Below are 19,137 nucleotides of genomic sequence, written 5' to 3' on the forward strand. Positions count from 1 at the left end.
CATGTGGAGCAGAGTCTCACTTCTGGCTCTTACCATACAGTACCTAAAATACTCATATGAATGCTTTGTTTAAAGCAGAGTGAACAACCTCAGTCATAGGACTAAGTATGGTCTTTGAGTTATTCATGCGGCCATCCACCTAAACTCAAATATCCTATGTAGAAGTTTGGTTCAGATTTCTCAGACAAGCTATTTGTGGAATAAGTGTGGATCAGAAAGGGAGAAAGGCAGTTACCAGGGAGAATTAGTGTTCTCACCAGTTTGTAGCTCTAACTGTATTGACTGCTTGGATCAATGTATTTCTTTGAAAGTAGCAAAATTCTGCTACATTATGTGTAAGCTTCGCCCACAAATGGTTGCCAACAGTTATTGATATTAGGAGATAATTTTGCTTGTTTTATAGAATGTATTTTATTTATATTTATGGTCAATGACTGAAATAAAGTTTCTAGCTATCTATATATTGACTGCTTGCTTCAGCCCACCCATACTCCATCCTGAGCAGATTACTTTTGAGAAAATATGACCTGGCCAGGGCAGAGGGTGGGGAGGTTGTCTATCTTTGCTTTAATGAATATCAATTTTTCCACATTTTCAAAAAATTATAAGATTTTTTGCTGCCTTTTGTACGTGCCAGATGTCTAATTTCCCTTGTTTATACATCTTATTTATAGGCTTGAAAAAAGCTAGTAAGCACATTCTGTTTCCAGACTACTTTCTTTGTAGCTTATTCAGCTTCTAATGAAGACAAAAGAGAATTTTTAAATATTATTTTGAAACATGTGGGAATCTGATTCATGTTGGTGGATCAAATAATCTGATATGATTATATATTGCATTATATATGAGCTTTCTTAATATGAATACTTACTGTCTATTATATTATTTTAATGATGCATTTGTACATCATGACAGAATACTTTTATTGATTTTTATGAATTTAAGTGATTTTTATTTTAAGGAACTAAAAAGTTATAAATGCTTATGAACTTGGGAAGTCCTTACATTTTTTTTAATGTTTCTATCTTATATAGCTATAATTGTGGAAAATTTCTCTTTGTTTTATTCTACTGAGGAAGACCAGCTCTTAAGTTATAATGATCTTAGACATTTTCAAATTATATGGAACATGGTGGATGACAAAAGGGAGGTAAGAAATTTCCCTGGAATTCTACAAGTTTCATTGACTTTGGGCCAGTCACTCTCTCAGCCCAACTTACCTCACAGGGTAGTTGTTGTGGGGAAAATAGGAGGAGGAAAGAGTATTAGGTATGTTCGCCACCTTGAGTTATTTAGAAAAATAATAAAGGTGGGATAAAAATAAAATAATAATTAATTAATTGATTGATTAAATGTTCTGAATCTGTGTCAATCTTACTGGCTTGAAACAGTGCCTTTGGGGGGGGGGGGGACTTGGAATACGTACAGAAGTTCCAGCAAAGTTGGAATGTTCTGGGAACAATCCCAGTGGGGTTGGAACAACCCACTTCAGTCTGAGCTCATTTCAGTTTTGTCTCATGTCTCTTATACCAAACCTTCCTTCCGATGCTTTTCAGGTAACCTTGAAGATGCTGCTGCTGACAGTAGTTGTCAGCATGTACAAAAGCTTTTTCATCATTGTAGGGATGTTCCTACTGTTGCTTTGCTATGCTTTTGCTGGAGTAGTTTTGTTTTGTTTTGTCTGCCCAGAGGCCTCCGACGGGAGGAGATGGGTGGGGATAAATTAGATAAATAAATAAATAAAAACTAAAATAAATAAATAAAGTCGTCTTCTGTTTCATCCCCATCCAGATCTGTTCTATATGTCAGGTTGGCCCTCTCATCCATAATTAGGTCCTGGATGAAGGAGGCTATATTAGTGGTCATTGTGGCATTCAGTAGCAACAGTCAAAGGCTAGAACTGCTGAGGGTCTGATGACCAAGCATTGGAGCTGAGACCAAGAGGCTGGAACATAGAATCAATATGAAACCTCAAGACAGCCTTTGTTGAGAATGATCCATCCCTCTCACCATATCTCCCTCTGCCCATCACCAACATGATGTTACTGCCTGCCCCTTCCCCCCCCCACAATGGTCCAATTCCCCCTGGCCTCTGCCACCCCTCCCCCAGTTCAGGGAGCTCCATCTGACAGCCAGGTGACAATATAAATTCTGAACCAGCTGGCTGAACAGGCTCTTTCAGGTCACTTCTGCACTAGCATTCAACAGTCCTTAGTTCCAGTCAGCCAGCTGCCCCAACCCCACCCCAGCATACATACACAGTCCATACCCCCAGTTCCACTCCCGCACTCACATAGACAGCATCCTAATTCCTATCTACACACTGGGTCAATCTGAAAAGTCACTCCTGTCTACTTCTACCTCTCATCCAGAGGAAAATCAGATACCCTCTACTTAGTCACCTCCAGTCTGCAAAAAACATTCACCCTAATTCACTCAGCCACAGTTTGAAAGATCTCTCCCTTCCAAGTCCAAATTCTATGGTTGTCCCAGATGTAAACCCGCCAAGTCACATTATTAATAGATGGCCCAAATGGCGTGTACTCCTCTTTGTTTTAGTCCCACTGCTTCAAGAGGACTACTGCCCAGAGTGACAGGCCCCATGAAAGCTGCAGAACTCAGATTGGCCCCTACTTCAACCCCTGACCTGCTCCTGCTCCTGCTGCAACTCACTTCAGGCACCCTGTTGCCCAGGCACTCCAAAACACCTCATATTGTAGTTATAATACTGAACGGACTGGCAAAAATCTCAATGTTAGTCAATCATTTATTTGGAGAACAATAAAGACAAATATAAAGCTCTTTACTGGTGTCAATGCTTTTAAATTGTGACTTTCTTTCCAGGGAGTGATTCCTACTTTCCGAGTCAAGTTTTTGTTGAGGCTATTGCGTGGAAGGTTAGAGGTAGATCTGGATAAGGACAAACTTCTGTTCAAGCATATGTGCTATGAAATGGAGAGGCTGCATAACGGTGGAGATGTAACATTCCATGATGTATTGAGGTATATTGAACAGCACAGTTGGGCTGCAAACCTATTTCTGGGTTAACTCTGAAGTTGCAACTCAGGAAAGCTTAACCAAGGAGATAGGGCTACATCAATTAGGGTTTCATTGCATCCACACAGACTAAAGATAGAAGCACTGTTTATAAAAATTATGGTTTTTATCATTTAGGGGCCTATTACATTTATTCATTTCATTATTCATAAAACACATGTCTAAATCGCTATTTCTCATTACTGTATTTAATTCTGCACTGTAATAACTGCAACTTTCATATTATCAATAGAGGTAAATAATGAATACTTCATCAGAAGAGCAAAGGTTAAAATAAATAGCGCATCCAGAGTACAACGTATTTGTTGGTGCGCTCATGGTTAGAACTATAATCAGTCATGGAAGTAGTGGACTTAACTGGATCTTCATCAACCAAACTTTATTTGCTCTGATCACACATTTCATTGTAATGGAGTGGTTGTATAATTACTTTATCATTCTCACTGTATAATTATCAGTGGACACAGAGACATTAAGCATCTCTTTATAAGCCAGCTAAACATATGCTTTCCAAAGGAACTATATAGTTTTGATATACAGAGAGTTATTTTCTTTTCTTTTTTTTAATAAATGTGATAACCTCACATTTATTAATGTACATTTCTTTCAGCATGCTCTCATATAGATCAGTTGACATCAGAAAAAGTCTTCAGCTGGAAGAACTGCTTGCTAGGGAACAACTAGAGTACACCATAGAGGAAGAAGTTGCCAAGCAGACGATACGCATGTGGTTGAAAAAATGCTTGAAGCGCATTAGAGCAGTAAGTTTAACATTATTGTGTTATTAATATGCTATTAAATGTGATTTTAAAAGTTTAACGGAAGTAATATGGCTTGACTGTTCCTCACTGTGTGTGACCTACTGTGTTTGGTTTTCATACCAAAGAGTTGTTCATTCCACAAAGCCTGCATTATTCATGCTTCTTAAAAAATGGGGTGGAGGGGGAGCTTATATACATCTTCCTACTATACATTCCCAAGTATGTTGCAGTGGATTCCCCAAAACTAGAGAAAAGCTTTGAAATTGTGTGGTTTGTTTTTATTTCTTTATAGATGGAACATTTTCCAGGGAGAGGCAGTTCTGTTCAGATTTTGGGTTGGGGGTTGTCCAGTAAATTTCAGTGCTGCATAGAGAGTTGAACTTAAGTCTTTTTGTCCCTGATCTAATCTATTATACATTACACTGGAGGGATGCCATTTTGTTGGGGCTGAGGGCTACAGACGCCTTTGAATAGTGGGTTGGGGGTAGTATTGCAAAAGGGAGAAAGATCTCATTAAAAAGTTTTGAAAAGTGGGGGTACAAATATATTAGCATCAATTCTTGAACAAATAATTCTTTACTTTACTTGATTCTTGAATGAATCATTCTTTACTTTACTTGATTCTTGAACGAATCATTCTTTACTTGATTCTTGAATTAATCATTCATTAGCCTGAACTGATTGAACTGTTTAACTTATATAGTTAATAATATTAAACTTAAGTTTAATAAGTTACTTGATGTAGTAACTTATTGATGTAGTAATCCTTATGTGCACTTACTGTATGTGACGAAAAAATAACTTTACAACCAATAGCCACATTTACAACCTTCACACCATCCCTCTAATCATGTGACCACTATTACAGTCAGTACGTGTTGTTCTGTGCCTGACCTGTTGTTTTTCTTTTTTTCCCCAATTGCAGAGTGGAGAGATTGGAGAGGAAAGGAATACAAGAGAGTAAGCAGGCACAATACACAATGGGGTATACACATCAAAAGCAATGCATGGGCACCAGCAGCCACAAGCGCACTACTGGTATATTCCCCATTATGTGGCTGCTTACTCTCTTCTAATCTTTCCTCTCCAATCTCTCCGCCCTTCAAGAGGGGGGATGAAGGAAAAAACCAAGTGATTTCTGTCAGCAATCTCTCCTGTATTTGACTCATTCCCCCCCCCAAAGCAGAGAGATTGGAAAGAAAGGGATTAGAAGAGAGTAAGCAGCACACAATGGTGAATACACTGGCCTGTTTGTATAGCATCCTCATGGCTGTCGGGGCCAGTACATTGCTTTCAATGTGTATTCCCCATTATGTGCCTACATACTCTCTTGTAATCCCTTCCTCTCCAATGAATGTAAATACAAACATTAATTTCCTTCTTGTTAATTATCCCAGCTCCAGGGTGAGCATTCCAAAGGGCTGGGGAGTGGTTAGGAGGCAAACAAAAGCCAAAGGTGGGAAACTGATTAGTCTTGTCTGTTTCAAGGTGGAAAGCACAGTCACATGATTTTCCACTTAGTGACCACTTTACTTAGTGATGGAGTTGCTGGTCCCAATTGTGGTCACTAAACTAGGACTACCTGTATTATGGTAGAAGACTAATGTTGACAACATTTAGAATTTTTTGTTTGTTTGTTTGTTAATTATTATGTTTTATCTTAAGCAAATAACTCTGGGCTGCTCACCATACAGATTCACAACCCAGCCCTAATGCCTGTGCAAAAAATCAAGTTTTTATAGCCTTCCAAAATGTTAATAGGGTCAAAACTATCTCAATGTCTGGGGAGGCTGTTCTATAGGATAGGTGCCTCGACGGAGAAGGCACGTCTTCTGGGTCCCACAAGATAGCATTATTTCACTGAGAGAACCCTGTTGCATCTTTTCTGTTACTGATACATTAAAGAACAACATGTTTGATTATTTTGTAACAGTCTCCTTTGCTATCTTGTTAATCTATTGTCTAATTAAAAGTGACTTAAATCAATATACTTCAATAGGCTGGAGATGAGATTTGGAAAACATTTTTCTTCTGATTATTTTGTTTTGAATGTCTTTCTTTTTAGATAGTCTCTTAAAGCAGATGAAAATAAAATTAAATTATGTGTACCTTATGAAAATGGAACAACAGGAAGAATTCATTCTAGAGAGAATCCTAATTTTTTAAAAGTACTTTGGTTGATTTTATGCCATCAAGTCAGGCTCAACTCCTAGTGACTGTGTGGACAAATGCTCACCATCTCAACCTGTCACTTTAGCTTTTCCAAGAGCGTTCCAATAATCACTTTGATCCCATCCATTCATCTACCATAGCCATTATTTTCCCTTCAATATTGCTCAACCTTGTCAAGTGTTTTTGAAAAATATTTTTAAAGAAAACAATATATATTATGTTTGTCTTATTTTTCTAGAAACAACAACAGTCATGTAGTATCATCCACAGTCTCCGGGAGAGCCAACAGCAGGAGTTAAGCCGTTTCCTAAATCCACCAAGTATTGAGACAACGCAGCCAAGTGAAGATATGAATGCTAATAACCAGGATAACAATGCACAGCCTGAAGTATGGGTTCATCCATGTTGTTGTTTTCAAAATTTGATCTCAGCTAATGGCCTAGAAAGCCAGTTTGGTGTAGTGGTTAAGGCACCCGTCTAGAAACCAAGAGACTATGAGTTCTAGTCCTGCCTTAGGCACAAAGCCAACTGGGTGACTTTGGGTCAATCACACTCTCCCAGCCCTAGGAAGCAGGCAATGGCAAGCCACTTCCGAAATCTTGCCAAGAAAACTTCAGGGACTCGTCCAAGCTCTTGCCAGGAGTCAACACTGAATTGAAAGCAATCCCCCCCCCCCAAATGGCCTAGAAGCATTAAGAAAAATCATGAATCTGTGCAAATAGTACACAACATATGAGAAAGTGTCCATCTGCATCTGAGTGAGACGTATCTGGTAGATATCCACCAGGCCCAGAGTACATTGGTAAAAGAGCAGACCTCCTACCTTTCCATTCATTTCTACCCCAGCTAGTATTGTAAAGGGCTCATATTATTCATAGGCAATGGAAACTTGCCTCTTCCTTCCTTCCTTCCTTCCTTCCTTCCTTCCTTCCTTCCTTCCTTCCTTCCTTCCTTCCTTCCTTCATTGTCCTATGTTTAATATCATTTTCTGTTCATTTTTCCAGAGGCCTGAAAAATACATAATTTCTGTAATCTATTATTCATAGTGGGGTATTGCAACCATCAGATCGAAATCATCTTTATTTCTTATACGACCAGTGTTTTATATTTTGGAATAATACATTGATTCCCATAACATTCTGGAATACATTTTCCTAAAATATTTCTAGCAATTAATGTTGCAATAAATGTTGTAATATTGTCAATAAGTTGTAGCTAGGGGTGTAAAAGAAATTTAACACAGGTATTAATGGGAGCAAAATGGCTTGATCCATCACAACAGATTCTATTGGTATTTAAATGAGACAGCAACCATCATTCTTTACTTGAGCGTCTATATATGGAAGTTTGTATTTGGGCGAAATGTGTCAAAATGTACTTGGGAAGATTACATATGAAAAAACCTAAATAGAAAACATTGTTAACAAATATACATTAGAGAAATCTGCATTCAAATCCACCAGTGATAATCAATATGGCTTTTTTAAAAATTAACAAAAAAAATTACACAAGGGACTGAACAGAGATCCCTACAAAATTTGAACTGCACAATTTGTGAAATAAGGGCCAACATCAAAGGCCCTTTTTGCTTTTTTCAGGTTTCAATTCTTTCTCTCTCTCATCCTATTCAGACAAGTAGTGAACAGCAGCTGCTTAGCCCAACACTTTCTGACAGAGGTGGATATCGACAAGATTCTGGTGAGGCTGGTAAACCTCAGCGGAAGCTTGGACAATGGCGTCTGCCATCTGGTAAGTGAAGAGAGATATAAAGCACATTCCCAAACTGGTTTGGTCTCAAAATATTGGTATAGCAGCTTTCTGTATCAAAGGAAGTACAAAATAAATACAACATGCCTTTGGTAAATGAATTTGGAGTTCTGTCTGATAAGGCTCTGAAAATCATCGAAAGAATATTTATTTATATTTAGAAAATGTATATGGCTGCCTATCTTATGCGTGATAATCCTAGGCATCTTACAGCAACATGTGACAAATATGTCCTCAAGAGGAAAGGAGAAACAAGTATTCCTATTCCGTCCTAACAGTCAGTTTCCTATTAGTCAGTTTCAGACTTCTTTTCCCTCAAGAGAAATCTTGTGCAGGAATTCTGAATCACTTTGGACACATTTCTCATCCACTTGTTGCACCAAACTGTTTAGTATTAGTCTATTCCAGGGTTTCTCTAGGGTTCTGTGAGAGATCACTAGGGGTTCCCTGGGAGATCACAATGTATTTTAAAAAATTATTTCAAATTCCGGCAACTTCACATTAAAGAGGTAAGTTCCATTCTTTATTTTTAGTTTAAGAACACCGTTAATGCACATATACAGGCCTACACATGAAATGAATATAATAATTCTGTAACTTCTGGCCTATATTTGAGCCTGAATGTGCAGGGGTTCCCCGAGGCCTGAAAAATATTTCAAGGGTTCCTCCAGGGTCAAAAGGTTGAGAAAGGCTGGTCTATTCTATGCATACTGAGAAAGTATCTCACCTTAACTTATCCCCTCAGATCATCAGTCAAAACCTTATTCGTACTGAGGATCACCTGAAAAAAAAATCCCCAGATTCTTACAGGCATAGTTTGAAATCCACTTATCCATAAGAAATGGACTCCCAAGTTCATAGCATTTGGATAGAATCCAGAATATTCTGGGATTATGGCAGAATAATTTCTACCACTCAGACTGTTCAATATTCAAATAATGATTACAGTAAATAATTCTTATTCTTACACAGAGTAACAGAAGCAATAACATGAGCCATGGCAATAAGCGAAAGAAGCAATAAGTTAAGATTTTGGGGCTACAAACAACTAGGCTGTATAGATTCAGAGAGTTAACAGCACAGTTAACACCTTGAAGATCCATGGCTACCATGAGATGTGCTGCTGGGTACCAGCTTGGCTGGCTTCAAAAAAGGGTTGGACCAATTCATGGAAGTCGTGGGGACCAATGGCGATTAACCTTGATGGTAGGGTGACTGCCTCTGAAGGTCATCTGCTGGGAAACTAATTGGCTTCCTTGTGCTTCCACTGTAAAAACAGACTGCTGGACTAGATGGGCCAGGGGTCTAATCCAGCAAGGCACTGCTTATGTTTTTATGTACTGATTCAAATGCATAAAGATATATTCAGTAGATTCATAATTAAAGGGAGGAGAACTTCAAACTTGGATTGTTTGAAGAAAAAAGAGTTTACAGTAGGTCATCTTTTCATACAAGATTTTTTTTCAGTACACATTTATAATATAGATTGATAAAAGTCTATATTATTACTATTATCATTGTCTTACTAATACAGGTGGTCTTTGTTTAAGTTTGAATGACCAAACTTACGACAGTGCTGAACAAGTGGTACTTACCACTGATCCTCATAGTTGCAGCCATCGCAGCATCCCCGCAGTCACATGATCGCAATCTGGCACTTGGTAACTGGCTCAAAATTACAACGTCGCAGCATCCCATGGCCATTTGTGACCTTCACTGCCAGCTTCCCACAAGCAAAGTCAATGGGGAAGCCAATAGAAGGTCACAAATGGGGACCATATGGTGTCACAGTTAACAACAGCGGGAAACATTTAACAATGGCAACTGGAAGTGCCAAAATTGCCGTCACTAAGTGGTGTGGTCATGTGATGCTGCATGTTATGACTACGTTGCTTACTGACAGAAATTCCAGTCCCAATTGCTGTCATTAACTGAGGAGTACCTGTACTACTATTATATTATTTCCTATGGAAGCTCAACTTCCTCTGAAGAGTTTTTCCTCCCAATAAAACAATGTGTAATATGCTGGTCTGAGAGAAAGCAAACAGCTCAAATTAGCCAAGTAGGACTTGAATTCAGCCTTCCCAGTCCCAGTTCAATACTATGATCACTATACTACACTATATTGACTGGACCTAGGTTTATTAAAATTTTGTTTCCAATTGTAAGTAATCATTTATTTACTTACTTACTTACTTACTTATTTATATATATATATACGTATGTGTGTGTGTGTGTGTGTATGTATATATAAACTTCCAGTATGTGTAAAAACAATTGCACCATTATGGAGAAACTGTGAAGAAACAGTACAGCTCTACAGCTTATCAGCTGGCTTCCAACAGGTGGCAGGACAGTAGGGGAAATGTACCTTCATCAGTATAGAGTAGCTCCTACGGTGAGACAGAATTATGTCCTTGAGGATCTCCTCAGCATAGATGTATCCCAGCAATGTTTTGCCCTCAATGGAGGAGAAAGCATTGTAACAAGGGGCAAATTATGGTGGCCTTGGCTTCATGGAATCAAAAGCCTTTCATTCCTCTGACAAACCCATGAAAAGGGAGGGAGAAAATCCTTGGAGCTGACATTGGGTTTCCTCTTGTCGATGTTCCTGGGTAATTAAATATTTAAAAAATTAAAAATCCTTTTCACTAGGCTTTGTTGTTGATTCGTTTAGTCGCTTCTGACTCTTCGTGACTTCATGGACCAGCCCACGCCAGAGCTTCCTGTCAGTCGTCAACACCCCCAGCTCCCCCAGGGACGAATCCATCACCTCTAGAATACCATCCATCCAGCTTGCCCTTGGTCGGCCCCTCTTCCTTTTGCCTTCCACTCTCCCTAGCATCAGCATCTTCTCCAGGGTGTCCTGTCTTCTCATTATGTGGCCAAAGTATTTCAGTTTTGCCTTTAATATCATTCCCTCAAGTGAGCAGTCTGGCTTTATTTCCTGGAGGATGGACTGGTTTGATCTTCTGGCAGTCCAAGGCACTCTCAGAATTTTCCTCCAACACCACAGTTCAAAAGCATCGATCTTCCTTCTCTCAGCCTTCCTTATGGTCCAGCTCTCACAGCCATATGTTACTACGGGGAACACCATTGCTTTAACTATGCGGGCCTTTGTTGTCAGTGTGATGTCTCTGCTCTTAACTATTTTATCGAGATTGGTCATTGCTCTTCTCCCAAGGATTAAGCGTCTTCTGATTCCCTGACTGCAGTCAGCATCTGCAGTAATCTTCGCACCTAGAAATACAAAGTCTTTCGCTGCTTCTACATTTTTCTCTCTATTTGCCAGTTATCAATCCAGCTGGTTGCCATAATCTTGGTTTTTTTGAGGTTTAGCTGCAAGCCAGCTTTTGCACTTTCTTCTTTCACCTTCAGCATAAGGCTCCTCAGTTCCTCTTCGCTTTCAGCCATCAAAGTGGTATCATCTGCATATCTGAGATTGTTAATGTTTCTTCCAGAGATTTTAACTCCAGCCTTGGATTCCTCAAGCCCAGCATGTCGCATGATGTGTTCTGCATACAAGTTGAATAGGTAGGGTGAGAGTATACAGCCCTGCCATACTCCTTTCCCAATCTTAAACCAGTCTGTTGTTCCGTGGTCTGTTCTTACCATTGCTACTTGGTCGTTATACAGATTCCTCAGGAGGCAGACAAGATGACTTGGTATCCCCATACCACTAAGAACTTGCCACAATTCGTTATGATCCACACAGTCAAAGGCTTTAGAATAGTCAATAAAACAGAAATAGATGTTTTTCTGAAACTCCCTGGCTTTTTCCATTATCCAGCGGATATTGGCAATTTGGTCCCGAGTTCCTCTGCCTTTTCTAAACCCAGCTTGTACATCTGGCAATTCTCGCTCCATGAATTGCTGAAGTCTACCTTGCAGGATCTTGAGCATTACCTTACTGACATGTGAAATGAGTGCCACTGTTCGATAGTTTGAACATTCTTTAGTGTTTCCCTTTTTTGGTATGGGGATACAAGTTGATGTTTTCCAATCTGATGGCCATTCTTGTGTTTTCCAAATTTGCTGGCATATAGCATGCATTACCTTGACAGCATCATCTTGCAAGATTTCACTAGGCTTAGGAGATGGCAAATATTCTGCCACAAATCCATCATCACAGAATTGCTTAGCCTGATGATTGTTTGCTTGCAGTAAATATTTTTCTCTTTAATTTCCTAGCCCCAAAGCCAATAAGCCATTCAGTGTCTTCAGTCAATATAAGAATTGGTGGTCGGACAACTATGAAGTCTGTTGTGTGCAAAATGAATCCCATGTCGGATGTGGCTTCATGTGGATCAGAAGTTAAGAAGTGGTGGACGAGGCAACTTACTGTAGAGAGTGATGAGAGTGGAGAAGACCTGCTGGACATCTGATTGGGAAAAGACTCCAGTTAAAGACACACTTATGCAACACACCTGTGAAGGAATATCAACTGTGGACATTTCTGCTTGTTAATAAGCAGTTCTAATTGATTGTTTATATCAAGATAAGCCTTGGAACTCATTGTCTTTGAACTTGGCAAGATTTACTACTTAATAATTATTTTGAACATCCATGATTGTTAATATAATGAGCAACGCAAATAATTACGGTGTTCAGAAAAAATAGAGGACTTTTGGCCTTGATCCCATTTACCATGAAATACACTTCAGGCTCTCAAGCAGGGCTTTCTACTTTTCAGCAGACTTTCAATATCACTTCTCAGCCAACATTTGAAATTTCAGGTTTCTGTGAAAGCATATTGCTTTTTAAAATTTGGGAAACATCAACGATGACTAATAGAAAAATATGACATGTGATGATGTGTACCAGGCTGATATTCTATTCTAATAGTATGGATAAGTCATGGGGACCCAATGTCTTTATTTAGAGAGACTGGGAGACAATTGCTGTGGAAGTAAAAGCAGCCCAAAGAGAATGTTGGTATGGACATGCTGCTAGTGTTTCACATCACTGAAGTCTTTGTTTAGGTCAGGGTGTGTTACTTCTTTCAAGCTAATAGTCATGTTGAATGGTTGGGTTGGACTGCATTCCCCAAAACAGATAAGCCAAGATAAAAACTAAAATGGTTTTAATTTAATTATATTTAATTTAATTTAAATTAATTAATTCCTATTACATATGGTCAGTATGATTACTCTGTGTGCGTTTTATAATTTTCCCTTCTGTCAAATTAAACATTGCAGTTTGGTAGCTATTTTGGGAAAGTCTCTGAGGACACCATGCAATACACTGGCCTCAGGTTGTGCTTCTCTTATTGAGATAGATAGTATTCATAGGTTAATTTACAGGTACCCTTGTTTATGTACATCACTTGGTCATTGAAAGTTCCCACTGGACAAATACAAGTCCTTTTTGCACATTTGCAACACATGTTAGTTTGCAAACAATATTTCATGTATTTGATTTGTATCAAAGTTTACATTAAGAGGTAGTGTGTCAGTATTTTCTCTGACTCTATCAGCACCCCCTTTGCCCAAAAATAATCATTCAGACAGAAACAGGACCAATGTAGTTAATTTTATTCTTTTCTTACTTTTCTACAGTATTCTACCCATCCAATATTAGTATTGATTAATGATTTGTAGAGCAGTAAGGAATTAATTCTGAATTAAAGGAGTTGTTTTTTCCTTTTCTGTTTTTACAATATCTATTTTTTTAGTATGCAAATATAGTGTGGTTAGTTTTAAAAAAAATTACGGTTTCATTGTTCATTTTTTATAATGTGAAGAGCTGAACTGAAGTGCACAGATTTCTTATCAGTGCACCTGCTTACTAAGTCTCTAGCATTTTCATCTCTGTTAATATCAATCACCTGTTAGAACTGAAACAGAAAAATAACAAACCGGGATATAACTAATTAACCCATCCATGCATCCCAAGCATTTGAAAATTTCAAAACTGAACACAATCCTTATTTAGAGAAAGATGTGGCCTGATGCAGCAAGTTTCATTATATAAATAAAGTTCATATTTGATATTGGGTATATGATTCTTTTGGCGGGCCCAGAAAGACATCCTGCTTATAGAAATCTTGATTTTGTGCTTCATTACCTTGTTAGAAATGAACATGTTTTTAGCAGAAACAAATTATTTCTAACTCACTATTTAAAAGTCATTATATTGTTGAAGTATATTAATTATGTGAGGTTAACATCTAAAGTGTGCCATTGTAAGTTATCCATTCTCTAGTCATGCTTGAAATATCATTTTTTATAAAAACAAAATACTTCGATACAAGTCGTTATTCAAGTTAAGGTAAGCATGAGATAATACATTAAGAAAAGAACATAGTTGACAGTTCTAAGATGCTGTTTATGAAGATAAAGGTAAAATTCTGAATTCCAGATATTTAATGAATGGTAGCAAATGAATGTTTAGGAGCACACAATTATGAACCTCCATTATGCATCTAAGTATCACAGAAAAATGCATCAGATACACGAGCACTGGGGGAAATTAAAGATGATGAAGGCCAGAGAGAAGCTTGGCTCTAACCACTGTTCTGCTATAACTGCTCAATTATAGGTTATAGCAGTGAGAATCCAGCTACTGAATGGGATCATTATCTCCTGCCTCAGAAGTAAGAACAAATTGACCATCTTCCTAATTTTAGTTTTATATTGGCCAAACAGAGTAATGAAGAGCATGTTTTTACTACCTCTGAAATGCTTTTACCTTCACCACAATCACTCATTCAAAACTTGAACCAGCTGGTTTTTAAATACAAAATGGAAGAGTTAAGATTTTCTTCAATTTGCCTGTGAAGGATAAAGTTTAGCAGGTATCATAACTGATCAGTATGTGGGATCAGCTAATGGTTCCTTCAGAAAGCGTGACAGTCTTTTGTATGTCTTTGCATTGTGTTTTAATGGTGTGCAAAACATTTTATATTTAAGGTTTTCAAGTTTGAAATTTCACAAAATGTCCTGTTTTGAGTGTAAAACTGCTGTTTCAAGTGTGAAACAACCTGTTCTGAGCATTTTGGAACCATTTTTGAGCTATAAACAGAGGTGTTCTGAGCATTTTCAATGTTTGTTTCCAAACTAGATGAATGTCGTACATAGGATGACCAAACTGATTAATAACAGCCATCTTACTATTTCTACAAAACAATTAAATATATGGGGAGGAAGAAACAGGATTCTGATGCCTACATATAGACAATAGTGTTTTTAGGGTTTTGTATCTGCTTCCCAACCTTAGCATCTTTGGGATGGGATCTTTGCCACTACCATCATTTCCTATGGAAAATATGTTGCACTACTATGACCAGACCAGGTTGAAACCACCAGAAACATAAGATTTCACTTTAAAAAACCCTAAAAACTGTAAATTGTCCATGTTCTCCAATAGCCTTATGGACATAAAAGTCCCAGCAAAACTAACAATCTTGTGTTGGATTGACCCATGCTTTTGCTCTTAATGCAGGTTTTATTTTAACCAAAAGATGTCTATCCACAGACTTGTAATTCATTTGATTATTTTGGGCCACAGATTACTGTCTTTATGTAGTTGTCCACATGTACATTTTACTGTTTAGATTTAACATTTAAATTGAAAAGATGTCAAACTTCCTATAATGTGTTTACTAAACCTGTGCATTCTGTTGTTTAAACTAGGTTGCATCAAAATCCTTCAGAAAATATCATTCCTACTTTTGTCAAAGATAGTTATTTGTCTTTTCTTTTATGTCCGTTTTAAGATTTTTTAGGAAAAAATTAAAAAGTAAAAAACAGGAGTGTTATTCAGATTTATAAAATATGTTTTCTTGAACTTTCAATACTGTGCTAAATTACAGAAACTTTCCTAGTTATTATTACAACAAATATTCTTTTTAAACCGCTGGCAAATGTCTTTTGCCGTATCATGTCAATAAAAGGCAGTTGCTTTCAGCAGTTGGTTGCTTAGAATTTCATTCTCAGTGCTTTTGATACTTTATTTGATGCAATGTCTATATTTCACCTCATTTATTTTAAACATTTCATACACTTCTCAACCAAATAACAGTGGTAGCTCAGAATAGAAATAATTGCAATTTATTTAATTTTAATATTTTTAAAGAAAAAACTAGCAGAAACCAGGACAAACAAATTAAGCAGGTGTCTGTAACATGAAAATTTGTGAATTTGGTTGAAGGCAGAAGTCTTTTATATAATTTGATTCCGTAAGGTATTTTTCTTTTAAAGCAGACTTTTGCAGAAAGTTTAGAAATTGAATTATTTCACCAGAATAATAGGTTTTAACTGTTAAATGTCTGCATGTTCAGCTACTGTAAAAAGTAGCCAAACAAAGGATTTTCTCAACATGTGAGTTTTATATGTGCAGTATCTGAGTGCAGCCCATTGGTTTTATTTCTTCACCTGCAGCTATGTACAGTATCTCAAAATGTACTAAGTTTCACATGTATGTGAGTTGAATCAAGCACTGGAAATGCAGAAGTGTTTTACAGTATTTCCTATTCCAGGATTACAATGATCAGAAGAACTACAAATGCTCTTGTGGACCAGCATTTCTGGACTATCAACCCTGCTGTGAGCCATCCCCCCACTCCTCCCTCCCCCCTTGTATGAGTTTCACTTCTTTATCAGGCTGCCAGCCTGAACATATTTCCAGGGTGTCCTCAACTGGACCTAAGAGTTAAGCCTAACCAAGAACCTAAGAATCTAATCAACAATAATCTAATAATCAAGCATACTACTATAGTTCTGTTGCTCATGATTTTATTGCTAGACTTTTCAATCCCTGTCTCTTAAAGCAGATCTGGGCTGTGATGTCAGCTGAAGGATGCAAGGAAGAAAGTCAACTGTTATGGCCCGTTTTATACTCTGTACTGCAAACCATCTGGCCCCATCTGCCACAGTGCAGAGGAGACTATTCTAAAGTACAGCAGGTTGAGAAGCAAAAAGGGGGGAATTGGACAGCACCTTTGTGGACAAAGCTGCATTTGCCATCTGCCAGACATCAATGCAGTGCTCTGGAGATCCCTGCCTGGCTGCCTCCTAAGTTGGCAGCTTGACATGCTGTGCCTTTTAATTCTTCCCCAAGTATCATTCGTGCTCCTAGGCCAGAATAATCATGCTGATCTGTCATTTACATTCAGCCAGATATTGGTTTCTCATGGAGTTTTAGAAGTACTAGCAAACCATTAAGAAGCCCTTTGGTGTAATTCCATGGCTTAAAGATCAATATATAACTGGGCAACAAATATGTTTAATTTTTGCACAGCAAAAGACTGGTAGCTGGAATTCAGTCTGTCTTCTTCATCTGAAGAACTCCCCTGCCTTTTAACTTCCCTGCCTTGATGCATTAAGGATGTTCATATCTGATTCAGTCTGAAGCTATGGGTCCCTCCATATGCTGCCTCAGACCGGCTCCAAAATGGTTTTGCTCCCCCGTGATCCAGAATTATCCCTTTATTTCTGGCTGAGCTATGGTGTACTTGAAACTACAGTGAAGCTAATTTGTTTCTGAGATATTGCAATTCCATAAAGCTTATGGATGGGTTATTTGCATACATTCTTGCCTCACCCCATTCTTCCCTGATCCTGGACTGAGCTGTACTAATGGACCTTTAAAGAGAAAGATGGTTTGACAGCTTGGTGGAGCTCCTCTCTCATAGGAATTATGGGGATTTTATTTGTTTGATTTATTGATAGTTTATTTATTTGCAGACAGCCAGACAAATGAATGCAACTTGAAGAAAAGAGATGGCTGTAGGAGGTGTCTGTAAGTTATTTATTTTTACTTTTCCTTGGCCTGGAGTGGGAAAAATGGTGTTGTTATTGTTGTGTTCCTGTAGGCCCTACAACAGCTTGGCGTGGGATAGTGATTTCTGAGGTTTCTCAGGGTTTCTGAGGCTGTAGTGGTGAAGACTGCAGCTCATCTTCAACCTCCATTTGCGGGGCTGGGGATTGAAAATGGTAGCAATATGCAAGAGTCATATGTTGATATACTTCCAGATTTGTGAATTTTAGCTATTTTGTGAGGATCTTCTATCTTTTGAACACTAGAGGGCCAGCATTCCCTTATAATAAATTCCTTCAGATAAGGAACTGCACGTGAGAGAGAAATATTTTTTTCCTTTCTTTCTCCTTCTCTCTCTCGCTTTATGTGTTGGGAGGGTGCTAGCAAAAACATTTTCCATGCTTGGTGCTGAGATCAGAGCTATGTGCTTTCCATTATCTGTATGTGGAAAGTTGATTGCTGATTCTACAGTAAACCAGCAACTTCTATCATATCTATTATGAGAGATTAATATGTAATTGCCCTTTCAGAATTTAGAAAAAAAAATAAGTGTATTCTGGTTAGACAAGTAGTTTTCTAAGTACAAGCTAAAACTAGTTTTTCAGGGCGGCTTCAAGAATCACTTTCCTGCTTAATTGCTGTGTTGCTCTTTGCTTTGCAAAAGCAAAACCTTCTTCAAATTAAGTTTGACTCCTGGTGATTCACGGAGATGGATACAGGATTTTCTTGAGAAGAAAATGGAAGTGATGTGCCGCAGTATTGCTTTCTTCCAGAGTGGTCTGATGTCGTTGTTGTTGTTTTTTAACTTGCCTGTTTTAACTTTTCAATCCCCTGTTGGGCCTATTGCCATGGTATTTCTTGGTAACCTCCCATCCAAATGCTAACCAAGACTTAGTCTACTTAGCTTTGCAGGATCAGCCAAAATCAGCTAGCCGTTTCCTATTTTTCACTGTGATTAATCATTCAATTACCTTGTTGTTTTTATAAATATTAAGCATGCTGGGTTACTTCTGAGTATAAAATAGGGTGTATACTTGTTAAAATATTAAATAAATAAGATGACTTGCCATAGGTTTTTGCTCAGGATAAAAAATCAGTAGAATCCTTTTCTGACTAATAAATGTTAAGAGGCATAAGCTTTTAGCCATCATACACAGATCTCCTATTATAATTGCTTAGGGTAAGATGAAAATGATACTATGGACCCAATTTTTTATTACTTGCTTTATGGGAAGGAATTTTTTAAAAGAGATTACTTGTCTTACCTTTACATATCAGAATGCCAGAAGTCCCTCAATAGTTGAGTAAAAAAGGGATTTCTAGCAGTTGCAAAGACAAAGAAGATTGTCGTCATCATCATCATCATCATCAAGCAGTTACAGCTTTTTCATTTCATACTCATATAGCTAAGAAAAGATTTACCTGACTTAATTTCTGCCTGGTATGGTTTCAAAAGAATCAGGAGCCATACCATAAAAAGTATATGAGAGGCCTTGATCTGAGCCAACGGCTTTGCCCATTGGATCTACAGCAAGGTTTTAATGAAAAGGGGACCCAAAAACATGTAAAGTCTGGGGAATGATGGTTTTAACAAGCTTTACTAAACCACTAATACATGGTG

The 19,137-nt window shown here is 37.9% G+C and overlaps 1 protein-coding gene across 3 annotated transcripts in view; it reads left to right on the plus strand.

The window, feature by feature from the left end:
- NALCN (sodium leak channel, non-selective) overlaps positions 1 to 15,437 on the plus strand; it is a 223,252-nt gene extending 207,815 nt beyond the window's left edge. For all 3 annotated transcript variants that reach the window (XM_063304799.1, XM_063304800.1, XM_063304801.1), the window contains 6 exons: positions 1,035 to 1,150; positions 2,845 to 3,002; positions 3,668 to 3,818; positions 6,229 to 6,378; positions 7,622 to 7,739; positions 11,949 to 15,437. In XM_063304799.1, coding sequence (XP_063160869.1) covers positions 1,035 to 1,150; positions 2,845 to 3,002; positions 3,668 to 3,818; positions 6,229 to 6,378; positions 7,622 to 7,739; positions 11,949 to 12,142 — 887 coding nt within the window. In that variant the 3' untranslated portion in view covers positions 12,143 to 15,437. The remainder of the gene's footprint in view (positions 1 to 1,034; positions 1,151 to 2,844; positions 3,003 to 3,667; positions 3,819 to 6,228; positions 6,379 to 7,621; positions 7,740 to 11,948) is intronic.
- The last annotated feature ends 3,700 nt before the right edge of the window (positions 15,438 to 19,137 follow it).

The sequence above is a fragment of the Candoia aspera genome, chromosome 5, assembly GCF_035149785.1.
Source record: "Candoia aspera isolate rCanAsp1 chromosome 5, rCanAsp1.hap2, whole genome shotgun sequence".
Lineage (NCBI taxonomy): Eukaryota > Metazoa > Chordata > Lepidosauria > Squamata > Boidae > Candoia > Candoia aspera.